Raw genomic sequence first — 16298 nt, forward strand, 5'->3', positions numbered from 1 at the left:
GTTTCCACTTCACAGTTGACCAGGGCAGCTCTTGCAAGTTAGAAATTTGACAAACTGACTTGTTGGAAAGGAATCATCCTATGACAGTGCCACGTTGAAAGTCTCTTCAGTAAGGCCATTCTACTGCCAATGTTTGTCTATGGAGATTGCATGGCGGTGTGCTCGATTTTATACACCTGTCAGCAACAGGAGTGGCTGAAATAGCCTAGTCTAGTAATTTGAAGGGGTGTCCACATACTTTTGCAGTGCATGTATGGTACAATTTCTTACATAGTCTGTCCAAGAAAGATTAGATTGGTTACAATATCCACTAGCTACCTGCTGTTCCGCATTGAAAGCAGAGCTGAGGTAGCCCAGGGCTTTCACTCTCTCCTTGTACAGCCGAATGGCCTGCTCCATGGGCACCCGCAGCCTCACCCAGTACTCCACAGAGCCAAATGACTGCACCTCGCCAGCCACACCTGAGGAGCAGAGAAGAGAGAGCAGAGTTACTGTAGGTACTGGATATACAGTAGATACCTGAGAATCTGTGTTGCATACCCTGGTAGAAAGAAGTCCATATTAACACCCCTCCACTCACCAACCAGCTGTACGATCCCATGGGCTTTGCTGTCGTTCTCTAGGAGCTGCGACAGCCTGAGCTGCCCCACAGCCACAGTCGTAAAGTCCATGCCCCGGGCCAGCTGCAGCTCCAGCGTCACCGAACCTGTGTGGAGGTACTGCAGGAATAGATCGTCCACCCTCACCACGTACTGCGACGTGAAGCCGTACGCCGGCCGGGCTCCCCTGACTACGGGTGTAGCCTGCAGCTCGAAATCGTAGAAGGCGTAGGTGCAGAAGGTGGAGGGCTCGCGGTCGCTCAGTGTCTCCAGGGCGACTGGGGAGAGGGTCGCCATGCCGATGTGGATTTCCAGAAGGTTCTCTCCACGCTCTAGGTGTACGGTCTCGTCAAACTCGTCGGCTATGTCGTCGTCGGTAACCTCGGGTTTGAAAACGTGTGATTTGGTGCCGTAGGCAATGTCTTTCAGTTGGGCTGCGGGGTGAACGGAGAGAGTACAGTACAACAAGAAAATCAGTTAAAATGACAATAAAGACAAAACCAGACACGACCAAACACCACAAAACTAGACATAACAATAAAATCACCACAACACACAATAATCGTGACAGAATAAATACATACCCTCTAGTTTCTTGATCTTGGCAGCCCTCATGTCCAGCAGCTGGGCAAGGCGTTCCAACTTTAGCTCGAACTGCAGTTTGGAGTCATCCATCTTACGCGTCACCGCTTCAACTTCCGCCTGAGACACAAGAATACGGTGCAACTTTTAATTAAAAAAAGAAAGTATGTCACCTCAAGTGAAATACTAGGAATAAAGACCATTTCTAAAAGTATGTGTAATGTAAGACACCATTCAATTGTCCTTGTTGCAAATGTTATGGAATATCTAGTTATTTTCAGACCCGTAGTCCAAGTGATTCATGCTGTGTATAACCACGTACCTGATAGTCCTTGTTGATCTTGTGCTGGACTATGAGCATGTTCCTGGTCTTCTCCAGCTCCTGGATGGTCTCAGCGTGCGTGGCCTGCAGCTCCCTCACGGAGTGCTCCGTGTCGCTACGCACCTCCTCCTCCAGGAAGCCCAGCTCACCACTCCTCTGGGACTTACGCACCTGAGGGAGGGAAGAATGGTTGTCACTAGTTACCACAGCAACAAAGTCATCATTTTGTCTAAACTCCACCTATTGCTACAATTTACAATGATTATAAACCTAACCCTAACCTGATCCCTAACATTAACCACACTGCTAACCTTATGACTAACCTTAAATTAAAACCAAAAGAGCTATTTTTTGTTTTCATACATTTGTACAATATAGACAATTTTTACTTTGTGGCAAACGGGAAAGGCGTTCATTTCAGTGCAAACTGTAATGCACGGTGCCCCCTTGTGGATGGGAGTGGTAACATATGGTGATGCTGCATATGGTCAAAGTGGACCTCACAGTTGGGCTGCCCAACCCTCTTCCTGAAGACCTAGGGTTTTCAGTGTGTGTTTTCATTCCAACCCTAATTTAACACACCTGATTCCACTAATTAGCTGCTCAACAAAACCTTAACTAGCTGAATCAGATATGCTAAATTAGGGTTTGACTGAAAACCTACAGGACAGTAGATCTCCAGGAAGAGGGTTGGGCAGCCCTGCCTTAGAGCATGATTTCAGGTAGAGATAAGAGACCGATCTGGCCTAAATGGCCATGTACTCTAATCGCCACCCGGCACAGCCAGAAGAGGACTGGCCACACCGCAGAGCCTGGTTCCCCTCTAGGTTTCTTCCTTTCTAGGGAGATTTTCCTAGCCACCGTGCTACTACCATCTGCATTGCTTGTTGTTTGGGGTTTTAGGCTGTGTTTCTGTATAAGTACTTTGTGACATCTACTGATGTAAAAAGGGCTTTCTAAATACATTTGATTTGAGGTAAAATGACCAATTACCTTGATTAGCATCAGTGCCTCAGTGAGTTCTGCCACATCAACCTCACTCTCCTGGAAGAGAAAAAACATGAACGCACATCTATTGGTTGAGGTATACACATTAACAAACACATTCATTTTTATATGGAGTGAGAACCGGCTCCTGTACCTTGGTGTAAAACTTTATTCGATCCCTTATTTCATCTAACTGCTGCTTTTGTTCCAGGAACCGAAGCTGAATGTCTTCCTTTTCTTGGCTCAATTTTTCGTTCATATCTAAAATAGTAACACAATTAAAACACTTCAATGTAAAAACGTCTCTGAATGTACACAAAACGTTCTGGTCGACAGTTACCTCTTTCAACCTTGATCTTGTCCAGAATCTCGTTTTTGTCCGTCAGGTCCGACTTCAGTGCCAACTCTAGCTGGGCTATCTGTAGTTTCAGCTGCTGCTCCCGCATCCTAAATGTCTGATCCTGGCTTACATCGAAAGCACTGGGAACACAAAGCCATATGTCATCCACAAAATGATCATACAGAGAAGAGTTTTTCCATGTAGGATTTCAACACGCAAAGCAACGTACAAACGTGGTGTCCAACCCCTCACCTGTTCACCAGTTTATCACAGTTCTCCTTCAGCAACACTCTCTCCTTCTCCAGGTCAAAGATTTGCTCCTGCAACTGTGTTTCATTTAAAAAAAAGAGGATAGTTTATTCGCCAAGAGTTTAGCCAAGGGTGTCCCTACAATGTTATGGGATTGTTTCAATCTCATCAAATTGCTCTCGATAAGAGTGCCTGCTAAATGACTAAACCATAAGGGCCATTTTCCCAGACAGATTAAGCTTAGTCCAGGACTATAAAGCATGCCCAATGGAGAATCTCCATTGAAAGTGCTTTTTTTAGTTGAGGACTTGGCTTAATCTGGGTCTGGGAAACCAGCCCCAAATGTATCGGAAGGTTACCTCCTCTGTCCTTCTCTGTGAGAATGAGTTGGCCTGTAGTTGGCTCTCCAGGCCCAGACTCCTCAGTCGCTCGTCTTTCAGCTGGCCCATTAACTCATCCACCTTGGCCATCACAGCTTCATGACTGACCTTCAGGGTCCTCTGACTCTGCAATCACAACACTGTGGTCATTACCATGGTGACTGGGTTTGAATAGTATGTGACTGAAAGAACAAGATATTTGAAGTTTCCATGTCGACTATAGATTAGAATGTGCGGTGGAGACCAAACAAATAGTCTGAATCACATTTATTTCTAATCAGCTCAAATATTTTTCTTAAAACCTCAATCTGTTGCAGTACTAATGCCACATGCATTTCCCAAATAATCCACACTGGACATTGCTAGAGTATTGCTAATGAACTAGTGTCTCCTGGAACATGCAGTTGTATTTTACCTCTTGGAGTTGTAGGAATCGTCCCTCGAGCACAGTGAACGCGTTGCCCTTCTCAACAAGCTGCTTCTGCAACCTGATCATCTCCACATTGTCCTTGATAGTAGATCTGGAGACACCACAACACAGAGGCATGGTTTTGATCACTATTCCCACATAGTGTGTGTGTGTGTGTGTGTGTGTGTGTGATGTATGCCGTTGCTGGATAAAACAACTGGAGATATACAGGTACGTGAACACTACCACTTATTGTTGATGTGAATCTCCACCAAAAACAAAATCAAAAGTTGCAACTTATGTGCTCAATGCGGTTGATTGAGGAGTGCGTTGTTAGGATGCAGAGTAGCTACTTCTGCATGGTGTGTTACCTCTGCCCAGTGGTCTGCTGCTCTCGCAGGTGGAGGAGCGACTCCTCAAATTTTCTCTCCTTCCTCCTCAGCTGGTCCCTCAGCAGCTCTGCAGCTTTGTCCATCTCCTCTATGTGAGACCGTTGAGTCTCAATCACATTCTCACTGACAGACAAAGATTCAGATTAGTTTTATTAGAATTAATGACAAGGCTACTGTTGCTAAAGCAAAGTGAGAATGACAACAACAACAGTAAAAAATATAAATTTTACAGGTAACTGCCAAAATAATGGAACCAATTGAATAAATAAGGGATACAGAGTATGACGAGCTATATTGACAGCAGGTGCTTCCGGTTCTGGCTCGTGGTGGTCCAATGCCCTATTAAGACACCACGTTGGGGTTTCCTTTATTTTGTCAGTTACCTGCCTCCTGGGCCTTTCACGCACGACAGTGTCTAGGGTTTACCGAGAATGGTAAGACAAACAACAACAAAAACATCCAATCAGCGGCAGTCCTGTGGGCGAAAACAGCTCGTTGATGAGAGGTCGAAGGAGAATGGCAAGAATCATGCAAACTAACAGGCGGGTCACAAGCAGGGAAATGACAGAGCAGTACAACAGTGGTGGAGAGAACAGCATCTCCTGGCACACGTTAGGTCCCGTGATACCAACTGAGCAAAGTGTCCATATCCCAAAGAATTCAGGCTGTTCTGGAGGCAACGGGAGGTCCGACCCAGTACTAGATAGGTGTACCTAATAAACTTGCCACTGAGTGTTTATACACACACAACCTATCTATATACACAGTGCCACAGAAAATATTCACACACCTTTACTGTTTCCACATTTTGTTGTGATAAAGCCTGAATTTAAAATGGATGAAATTTAGATTTGTTTGTCACTGGCATACCCGATAATGTCAAAGTGAAAATATTTTTTCCAAATTAGTTAAAAATAAAAAGCTAACTAGTTAATCAGTAATCAAACACTTATGGCAAGCCTAAATAAGTTCAGGAGCAAAAATGTGCTTAACAAGTCACATAATAAGTTGCATGGACTCACGCTGTGTGCAATATTGTTTCAAATGATTTCTCTGTAACACACACATAATTGTAAGGTCCCTCAGTCGAGCAGTGAATTTCAAACACAGATTAAACCACAGAGACCAGGAAACTTTTCCAATGGCTCGCAAAGAAGGGCGTCTACTGGTAGATGGGTAAAAATAAAAAAGCAGTCTTGAATATCCCTTTAACATGGTGAAGTTATTAAATGACACTTTGGATGGTAATATCAATACACCCAATCACTACAAAGATACAGCCGTCCTTCCTAACTCAGTTGTCGGAGAGGAAGGAAACCACTCTGGGATTTGACGATGAGGCCAATGGTGACTTTAAAATAGTTAGAGTTGAATGGCTGTTATAGGAGAAAACTGAGGATGGATCAACAACACAGTAGGTACTCCACAATACTTACTTAATTGACAGAGAGAAAAGAAGGAAGCCTGTACAGAATAAAAATATATATTTTTAAATGCAACAGGCACAAAATCAATACTGCAAAAAATGTGGCAAAGCAATAAACTTTTTGTCCTGAATACAAATTGCTATGTTTAGGACAAATCCAATACAACACATTACTAAGTACAACTCTCCATATTTTCCAGCTTACAGTGCATATTTTCCAGTTTACAGTGCATATTTTCCAGCTTAAAGTATTCAGACCAGTTCATTTCCCCCAATTTTTGTTACTTTACAGCCTTATTCTAAAATCTCATCAATCTACACAATATACCCCATAATGACAAAAATATAATTATTTTTTATAAATGTTTGAAAATGTATTAAAAATAAATAAAAACGTCCCCGGTGTCAATTAAATTGATCTGAAATCATTTGGAAAGGCACACCTGTCTAGATAAGGTTCCACAGTTAACAGTGCATGTCAGGGCAAACACCAAGCCATGAGGTCGAAAGAATTGTCCGTAGAGCTCAGAGACACGATTGTGTCGAAGCACAGATCTGGGGAAAGGTACCAAAACATTTATTCAGCATTGAAGGTCCCCAAGAACACAGTTGCCTCCATCATTGTTCAATGGAAGAAGTTTGGAACCACCGAGACTCTTCTTAGACTGAGCAATCGGGGGGGAAAGGCCTTGGTCAGGGAGGTGACCAAGAACCAGATAGTCACTCTGACAGAGCTCCAGAGATCCTCTGTGGAGATGAGAGAACATTCCAAAAGGACAACCATCTCTGCTGAACTCCACCAATCAGACCTTTATGGTAGAGTGGCCAGATGGAAACTACTCCTTAGAAAAATGCACAATAGCCCGCTTGAAGTTTGCCAAACAGTACTTAAAGGACTCTCAGACCATGAGAAACACGATTCTCCGGTCTGATGAAACCAAGATTGAACTCTTTGGCGTGAATGACAAGCCTCATGTCTGGAGGAAACTTTGCACCATCCCTACGTTGAAGCATGGTGGCGGCAGCATCATGCTGTGGGGATGTTTTTCAGCGCAGGGACTGAGAGACTTGTCAGGATCGAGGGAAAGATGAACGGAGCAAAGTACCGAGAGATCCTTGATGAAATCCTGCTCCAGAGCGCTCAGGGACCTCAGACTGGGGGCAAAGGTTCACCTTCCAACAGGACAACGACCCTAAGCACACAGCCAAGACAATGCAGAAGTGGATTCGGGACATGTCCTTGAGTTGCCCAGCCAGAGCCCGGACTTGAACCCAATCGAACATCTCTGGAGAGACCTGGCATTAGCTGTGCAGCAACACTTCCCATCCAACCTGACAGAGCTTGAGAGGATCTGCAGAGAATAATGGTATAAACTCCCCAAATACAGGTGTGTCAATCTTGTAGCGTCATACCCAAGAACACTTAGGGCTGTAATCGCTGCCAAAGGTGCTTCAACAAATTACTGAGTGAAGGGTCGAAACACTTAGGTAAATGTGATATTTCTGCATTTCATTTTCAATATATATAGTATACATATTTTCATAAACAAAACATCCCAACATCCCAGTGGAAAGTGTGTGCATGATTTTAAAAATATATACACTGCTCAAAAAATTAAAGGGAACAATTAAATACAATGTAACTCCAAGTCAATCACACAAACTGTCCACTTAGGAAGCAACACTGATTGACAATACATTTCACATGCTGTTGTGCAAATGGAATAGACAACAGGTGGAAATTATAGGCAATTAGCAAGACACCCCCAATAAAGGAGTGGTTCTGCAGGTGGTGACCACAGACCACTTCTCAGTCCCTATGCTTCCTGGCTGATGTTTTGGTCCCTTTTGAATGCTGGCGGTGCTTTCACTCTAGTGGTAGCATGAGACAGAGTCTACAACCCACACAAGTGGCTCAGGTAGTGCAGCTCATCCAGGATGGAACATCAATGCGAGCTGTGGCAAGAAGGTTTGCTGTGTCTGTCAGCGTAGTGTCCAGAGCATGGAGGCGCTACCAGGAGACAGGCCAGTACATCAGGAGACGTGGAGGAGGCCGTAGGAGGGCAACAACCCAGCAGCAGGACCGCTACCTCCGCCTTTGTGCAAGGAGGAGCAGGAGGAGCACTGCCAGAGCCCTGCAAAATTACCTCCAGCAGGCCACAAATGTGCATGTGTCTGCTCAAACGGTCAGAAACAGACTCCATGAGGGTGGTAATGAGGGCCCGACGTCCACAGGTGGGGGTTGTGCTTACAGCCCAACACCGTGCAGGACGTTTGGCATTTGCCAGAGAACACCAAGATTGGCAATGTGAACCTGAAAGCAGGTTCACATTGAGCACATGTGACAGAGTCTGGAGACGCTGTGGAGAACGTTCTGCTGCCTGCAACATCCTCCAGCATGACCGGTTTGGGAGTGGGTCAGTCATGGTGTGGGGTGGCATTTCTTTGGGGGGACCGCAAAGCCCTCGAGGTGCTCGCCAGAGGTAGCCTGACTGCCATTAGGTACCGAGATGAGATCTTCAGACGCCTTGTGAGACCATATGCTGGTGCGGTTGGCCCTGGGTTCCTCCTAATGCAAGACAATGCTAGACATCATGTGGCTGGAGTGTGTCAGCAGTTCCTGCAAGAGGAAGGCATTGATGCTATGGACTGGCCCGCCCGTTCCCCAGACCTGAATCCAATTGAGCACATCTGGGACATCATGTCTCGCTCCATCAACCACAGACTGTCCAGGAGTTGGCGGATGCTTTAGTCAAGGTCTGGGAGGAGATCCCTCAAGGAGACCATCCGCCACCTCATCAGGAGCATGCCCAGGCGTTGTAGGGAGGTCATACAGGCACGTGGAGGCCACACACACTACTGAGCCTCATTTCACTTGTTTTAAGGACATTACATCAAAGTTGGATCAGCCTGTAGTGTGGTTTTCGCACTTTAATTTTGAGAGTGACTCCAAATCCAGACCTCCATGGGTTGATAAATTTGATTTCCATTGATAATTTGTGTGATTTTGTTGTCAGCACATTCAACTATGTAAAGAAAAAAGTATTTAATAAGAATATTTCATTGATTCAGATCTAGGATGTGTTATTTTAGTGTTACCTTTATTTTTTTGAGCAGTGTATATATAATATTCTAAACTCAGCAAAAAAAGAAACGTCCCTTTTTCAGGACCTAGTCTTTCAAAGGTAATTCATAAAAATCCAAATAACTTCACAGATCTTCATTGTAAAGGGTTTAAACACAGTTTCCCATGCTTGTTCAATGAACATGGACCAGTGGAACAGTTGTTAACACACTAACAGCTTACAGACGATAGGCAATTAAGGTCACATTTATGAAAACTTAGGACATAAAGAGCCCTTTCTACTGACTCTGGAAAAACACCAAAAGAAAGATGCCTAGGGTCCCTGCTCATCTGCGTGAACGTATCTTAGACATGCTGCAAGGAGGCATGAGGACTGCAGATCTGGCCAGGGCAATAAATTGCAATGTCCTTACTGTGAGACGCCTAAGACAGCGCTACAGGGAGACAGGACGGACAGCCGATTGTTCTCGCAGTGGCAGACTGTGTGTAACACCTGCACAGGATCGATACATCTGAACATCACAACTGCGGGACTGGTACAGGATGGCAACAACTGCCCGAGTTACACCAGGAACGCACAATCCCTCCATCAGTGCTCAGACAGTCCACAATAGGCTGAGAGAGGCTGGAGTGAGGCCTTGTAGGCCTGTTGTAAGGCAGGTCCTCCCCTGACATCACCGGCAATAATGTCGCCTATGGGCACAAACCCACCATCGCTGGGCCAGACAGGACTGGCAAAAAGTGCTCTTCACTGACAAGTCGTGGTTTTGTCTCACCAGGGCTGGTAGGATCCACGTTTATCGTCGAAAGAATGAGCGTTACACCGAGGCTTGTACTCTGGAGCAGTATCGATTTGGAGGTGGAGGGTCCATCATGGTCTGGGGCAGTGTGTCACAGCATCATCAGACTGAGCTTGTTGTCATTGCAGGCAAACTCAACGCTGTACATTATAGGGAAGACATCCTCCTCCCTCATGTGGTACTCTTCCTGCAGGCTCATCCTGACATGACAATGCCACCAGCCATACTGCTCGTTCTGTGCATGATTTCCTGCAAGACAGGAATGTCAGTGTTCGGCCATGGCCAGCGAAGAGCGCGGATCTCAATCTCATTGAGCACGTCTGGGACCTGTTGGATCGGAGGGTGAGGGCTAGGGCCATTCCCCCCAGAATTGCCTGGGAACTTGCAGGTGCCTTGGTGGAAGAGTGGGGTAACATCTCACAGCAAGAACAGGCAAATCTGGTGCAGTCTATGAGGAGAAGCACTGCACTACTTAATGCAGCTGGTGGCAACACCAGATACTACTGACTGTTACTTTTGACCCCTCCTTTGTTCAGGGACACATGATTCCATTTATGTTAGTCACATGAACTGGGACAGCATTCACTTCACTGCAGTCAGGTCAAGATCCTAGTGAGGACGACGAGCAAACGGATGAGCTTCCTTGAGACGGTTTCTGGCAGCTTGTGCAGAAATTCTTTGGTTCTGCAAACCCACAGATTCATCAACTGTCCGCGTGGCTGGTCTCAGACCATCCGGCAGGTGAAAAATCCAGATGTGGGCTGGTGTGGTTACACATGGTCTGCGGTTGTGAGGCCGGTTGGACGTACTGACAAATTCTTTAAAACGACAAGACAGGTGCCTTATGGTAGAGAAATTAACATTAAATTATTTGACAACAGCTCTGCTGGACATTCCTGTATTCATCATGCCAATTGCATGCTCCCACAACACTTGAGACATCTGTGGTATTGTGTTGTGTGACAAAACTGCACATTGAGTGGCCTTTTATTGTCCCCAGTACCAGGTGCACCAGTGTAATGCTCATGCTGTTTAATCATGCCACACCTGTCAGGTAGATGGATTATCTTGGCAAAGGAGAATGCTCACTAACAGGAAAGTAAACAAATTTGTGCACAAAATGTGAGAAACAAGCTTTTTGTGCATATGGAAAATGCCTGGAATCTTTTATTTCAGCACATAAACATGGGACCAACACTTTACATGTTGCCTTTATATTTTTGTTCAGTGTAGTTGAAAGCCCTCTTTAACTTAAGCAGACTAACATTTCTACACTACCAGGGGTCTGTCGGGAAGGAGAAACGGGAGGTTCAGTCAGGTAGGTTACCGAGCCTGTCTATCGCTTGCGGCCTCCTCTCCTTCAACGCCGGGACACCCTGGTGCGGTGTTGCCTGCGGACAGGGTGGCTAATCTGCTTCTTCTGGGCTTTGTGATTGATAGATAAGACTATGAATGACTTTTAGATGGGCCGAGGTCCCCTTTTATAGGGCTGGAGGGGGGCGGACTGACGTTATCGTGGGATAAATGATGATGCAATAATTAAACTGTATGGATTTTGAAAAGTAAAATAGCAGTATTGGCAGGATGTTTTTGTTTTTTTGCTTATGTTTTTTTGGCCAACACAATGAATCATGGTAGAACTAATCAATCAGAGCTTTATTTAATGGTCATTTGGAATGTCAATTCAATGAGCATTATGGGTAAATAATACAAAACACAGCAGAATATAAAAAGTGGCCAGAAGGATGTAAGAGCCAAAAATGAAGAAAATTGGTGTAAAATTGTAGGCGATCCACAGCATTACATTTACATTTAAGTCATTTAGCAGACGCTCTTATCCAGAGCGACTTACAAATTGAGTCAAAATACCCATAAAACCTAGCGGTCAAACAGGGAAATGGTTCCAATCGTTTTTCCACCATAGATTTTTCCCATAGGGGATTTTAGAAACACTTCAAATAAGGGCTTACCCTGATAACCATGTACATCTATCTCTCTAGGACAAGGTGACTTTTATCAAATGTTGGAAAAACAATTGGAACCATTGTCCTGTTTGACCACTAGGTTTTATGACACCACTGTGGGGCTCTATTATAATTTAGACAACGGGTGGGTCTATTCCTGAATGCTGATTGGTTAAAACCACATTCCAGCCTGTGTCTATTCCACAAGTTACCACCGGCTAAACATATGATGTTAAAATGCCTATTTACTTTGTTCCATCTGACTGCTCAATCCAAAGTCTCATTAACTCAGCCAAACAATTTATAAACTTGACCTCCACTATAAAAAGCATTTAGACATTATCTCACGTTTCCTTGAGACTAAAATTTAGTTTTCAACAGTGGAGATTTCTATAAACCTTGCTGCCTGTCTCTCATGTCATTTGCAACATTGTTTCAATATTCAAATTTGACCTCCGTGTGTCCCATAGTGATGAACGTGTCGGGAGTCAGGACGAGACCGACAGGCAGTGTTTCTTAGCCAGTCGAACTCGTGAATCAGCTGGCCTAATTTTTATGGATATATTCAAAGAAATGTAAATTGAAAAAAGGTCCAAAGAAATGAAGTGCAGCTAGTTTGCAGTCTTTCCACCTTCAGTTTGAAGTGATTGTGTTAGCTGTGTTGTTGGCTAGCTCCTCTGAACAACAGTGTCCTGACATTTTCTATGCCAGGTGAAATCATGCCTCATTACCTCATTGTTATGGATGCGTCCAAATAAAGGTCACTAGAAAACAGCTTAAACAAATGCAAATGCAGCTACTGTTGTTATTTGGGCTGCACTTTTTGATGTGACTGTAAATTAGCAGTAGTTGGCTAGCTAGCAAGCAAGGGATAAGAATGTTGCCAGCCAGTATGGCAATGGAACATTTATAACGAACGACTGGGTCGCGTCCATAGATACAGATCAAGAAGACTGAACGACGGTCTCGCAACCGAACCGATAGAACGAACAACCAGCCGGCTTGGGTATCAACCCTAGATTTGTGTTGGGACTATATCTTGTGGAAGGATGAAATAGCATTAATAAATTCATCAAAATAATTTTTTTTACGAAAATGTCAATAATTATTTCAATATGTTGGTAAAAGTGAAAATGCCCTCGAAGCCAGTTTTTAGGATATATTGGTATGGTTTGCCGGCTCTAGACTTCGTTTCGACCCTAACAGTACCTGTGCCAATATATCCTCCAAACACCGGCTTCTTGGGCATTATCACTTAAATAGATGTATTCAAATATATTAATAAAATGAATTTTAAAAAAGACAAACGAGAGGGAAGGGGAGAGAGAGATAGAGATGGGGAGACAGAAAACTGGAGAGACAGAAAAAGACTGAGTGAAAGAGAGACAGATAGAGAGGGAGGATAGAGAGAGAAAGAGAATAAGAGAGAGAGCATTGCAATCATGGAGGGGATGTTGCTAATATGGTGCAAAAAGTACAGTCCCTCAGTCTAGCTAGCTGATAAAAACATTACATACAGGTTGCGGATCTCAGCTCTGGCGTCGTCCAGCAAACTGTGTCCGTATCTGGGCAGCAGACCCTGAGGGGCCCTGACACTCATCTCCACCTCCACACTTCTAGGGCCTGGGAGACACAAACGTTAAGGCTAACAGAAAACTCCCACCAAAATTCAAACATGAGGATAAAGCCATATTGCTTTCCTATCCAATCTATGCCTAGGGAGTAAAGACTAGGAGTTCTTTTGGGATTCAGTGTCAAGAATATAAAAGTAAAATGTCAAAGGTCACCTCTGGGGGCAGCAGGGGGTAGCTGAGCCAGGCTGAACGTGTCCTCCCTCAGCCTCCACAGGCCTGTATTGACTCGTGATTGGACATGGCCATAGGGGGTGGGCCGTTTGCTCTGCGTCTGCAGCTGCTGTTTGGCGGCCAACAGGCGCTGCTTCAGGCCCTCATTCTGCATCTGCAGCTCCTGGACCTAGAATTGAATTACACTCAATTTTGGGTTGCAAATAAACAAAACGTACATAGACAAGATGCGCATTTGAAATCCTAGAGGATAACACACAAAAACATTCATGAAAACACTGGTTATGTCCCAAATGGCACCCTATTCCCTACACTCCTTTTGACCAGAGCCCTTGTAAAAACTAGTGCACTATATAGGGAATAATGGTGCAATTTCGGACGCATCCACTTATTTTCAAAGTGGTCCACCTTCTCCTGCAGCTCTTCCATCATCTCCTCCAGCTCCACGTCCCGACTCCCTGGTCGCACCCCACCTACAGCCACTTGTTCCACACGCCGACGGTCCTTCACCAAGCGCACCAGCTTGGTGGCCATCCTGCGAAAAGCCAAGAGAAGTTTGAAGTTCAATAGAATGGGAGCAGAGGCAATGGTCAGAAATCCACATGAAGAGTTGTTGAACTCTAAGGTTTGATACTGTAGGGGTATGCATTGATGTTGAAACCTTAGCTAAATATGTGTGTGTGTTGCGTGTGTGTGTGCATACATCCAGGTGCAGTTCCCACCTCTTGATTTTGTCCTCCTGTTTGTGTGTGTGTTGTTTGAGGAGCAGGTTTTCCTCATGGAGCCGTAGGAACCTGTCCTCCAGCTCCTCCCTGCTCACCCGCAAGATCGCCTGCCTCGCCCGGGCATTCTGGGCTACCAGCATCTCTGCAAACAGAGTCAGGAAGTTACCACCAGTTTAGACCCAATTGTTAAGGTCCATAGGGTAGAGTAAAGTAAACCAAAGTCAAGTAATGGCATTAATAACCTGATAATCCCACTCCAACCTTAGTGAGGTTTAGGGTGATGTCTTTAACGGGCACATCTGCTGCAGTCTCGTCAGCAAACGTTGACATGGTTCAATCTGGAAACAAAAGGTTGAGACATCACAGCTATCCATCAATGAAAGACTAACAGGACACAACCTCCTGTGGCTTGTTTTAGCTAGGAAGGTCGGATGAAAACCATGCAACTAACAGTACTAACTAGTTGCTATCAATGTCTAGAATAGGCGTACATATTATTACTGTTCTACTAGTTTAGCTAAATGTTTCTTTCTAGGTTAAAATAGCTCACAAATAGGCTCGCTAGGTTCGTTTGGCTACGTACGTACAAAAACAAGCGGCTCGTCTGAAGCCAAGTCTCAATGAACTAGCTAACGTTAGTTTTAGAGTGGATAAGCAAGCTAACAAGTTAGCTATCGTCCAGTTTAAAAGTGTCTATCCAATAGTAAAGCATGCATGCATAATGTTTACCATTAACTATTCATTTCCTACACATTTGTTACCGTTTCACATAAACACTTCACTCCTCAGCGACTGTTGCTAACAAACAATTGTCTTCCTGTTCCCATGTGCGCATGCGTTTCAAAAAAATCATGGGATAAGTCGTTTCAGGAGAAGAGCAGTAGTCAGAAGACTGAGCATTTCATATTATGTACAGTGAGTCAATATCTAACAGGTATTTGGTGCCGTAGGCTACTTTGCAATGCTGAAATAATGCCTATGCACTGTGTCTTTTACACTGTCTCCTTTCATTACCATGTTGACAAGCCTTAATCTAGCCCAAGATGGAGTTTACTGTTAGCCTTAAGGTCCAAGGACCAAAACAGCCAAATACTCAATCTAAACGTGAATCGATTCTCAATTGCGATGCGGTTATAGAAACATAAAGTCCTAGACTTTCATATCACATCAAAATAATCTCACAAATACAACATATTAAATTACTGTACACTGTTTTAGTTGCAGCCGAGAGTATTTTTCAGTGACGCCACGTTTCTGGCGAGAGGGTTCCAGCTGCTGCGACATCATCTCAAGAGTCGTCATCCCTCAGGGTCTCTATGCTGCCACCTACTGCTATGTCATCTCTCAGTGCAGCGCATCTCTCAGGAAAAGTGGAATTTTCGAAAAGAGTGAACGTTTCAAGTGAACTATATGGAGAAGTGGGGGTTTCGAAACGTTTCACTCAATATGTCGTTTGGGTTATCGGACATTAGTAATGGTCTGCAGAGACGACAGTGAGGAATTTTAGTTATGTAAAAAAATCAAAAATAAAAGTATATTCACTGACTAAGCTGTTTCTTTAAATGTTACATACAGGTAGTATGTATGTATGTAACAATACTTTTCTTGAAAATGCTAGCCAACGTTACATTTACGTAATTTAACAAACGTACAGTGGTGAGTGCATACATTTGAATACTTGTTTCATTATTGGTCCCTCGTGGGAAAAGAACTCCCCGACGCTGGTGCCCATGCGCCTCCAAAATACTCTATCACCTGAGCTACACCGGACTAGCTACCTTAATTTATAATTTTATGGCGGCCCCCGTGTGCATACAACAAATCCCTCGTTTGCGAAGTTCGCTGTATTGTACATTGCTCATTTTTTTTTGTATAGGCATTTGCACAGTATACATGATCCCAATTTGTGGTTCAAGAAGGCGGTAATTTGATAAAACTAAAAAGTAGATTGTACTGTTATAATGTCACATTGAACCATATTGCTTGCGGTAGTTTAAGAACTCGGTGGATCATTTTATTTATATGAATTTTTTATTTTACCTCTATTTAACTAGGCAAGTCAGTTAAGAACAAATTCTTATTTTCAATGACTTTTGAATTTAACTTTTTAAATATGTGTTATTATTATTTCTCGCTGATATGAAAGATAAGGTCTTTATGCTTCCAAAACCGTACCACAAGTGATGCGTGTTAATGTTCAGACCGAGTGTCGGGGCTTAACAAAACTCCCCTG

The 16298-nt window shown here is 44.1% G+C and overlaps 1 protein-coding gene across 4 annotated transcripts in view; it reads right to left on the reverse strand.

Annotated features, from left to right (window-relative positions):
- rpgrip1l (RPGRIP1 like) overlaps nucleotides 1-15980 on the reverse strand; it is a 28442-nt gene extending 12462 nt beyond the window's left edge. Inside the window, exons 1-17 of one of the 4 annotated variants that reach the window (XM_035798061.2) lie at nucleotides 15274-15980; nucleotides 14308-14403; nucleotides 14063-14207; nucleotides 13749-13875; nucleotides 13323-13509; nucleotides 13053-13158; nucleotides 4240-4383; nucleotides 3875-3980; nucleotides 3439-3585; nucleotides 3083-3156; nucleotides 2831-2970; nucleotides 2645-2751; nucleotides 2497-2547; nucleotides 1504-1674; nucleotides 1184-1301; nucleotides 581-1033; nucleotides 319-461 (exon numbers count right to left, since the gene is read on the reverse strand). In XM_035798061.2, the coding sequence (XP_035653954.1) occupies nucleotides 319-461; nucleotides 581-1033; nucleotides 1184-1301; nucleotides 1504-1674; nucleotides 2497-2547; nucleotides 2645-2751; nucleotides 2831-2970; nucleotides 3083-3156; nucleotides 3439-3585; nucleotides 3875-3980; nucleotides 4240-4383; nucleotides 13053-13158; nucleotides 13323-13509; nucleotides 13749-13875; nucleotides 14063-14207; nucleotides 14308-14395 (2307 nt within the window). In that variant the 5' untranslated portion in view covers nucleotides 14396-14403; nucleotides 15274-15980. Of the gene's footprint in view, nucleotides 1-318; nucleotides 462-580; nucleotides 1034-1183; nucleotides 1302-1503; nucleotides 1675-2496; nucleotides 2548-2644; nucleotides 2752-2830; nucleotides 2971-3082; nucleotides 3157-3438; nucleotides 3586-3874; nucleotides 3981-4239; nucleotides 4384-13052; nucleotides 13159-13322; nucleotides 13510-13748; nucleotides 13876-14062; nucleotides 14208-14307; nucleotides 14404-14794; nucleotides 15093-15273 lie in introns of those variants that run through there. The other 3 variants (XM_035798064.2, XM_035798060.2, XM_035798062.2) reach the window with 3 other exon arrangements.
- Between the last annotated feature and the right edge of the window lie 318 nt (nucleotides 15981-16298).

Source organism: Oncorhynchus keta, chromosome 22, assembly GCF_023373465.1.
Source record: "Oncorhynchus keta strain PuntledgeMale-10-30-2019 chromosome 22, Oket_V2, whole genome shotgun sequence".
NCBI classification, from domain to species: Eukaryota; Metazoa; Chordata; class Actinopteri; order Salmoniformes; family Salmonidae; genus Oncorhynchus; species Oncorhynchus keta.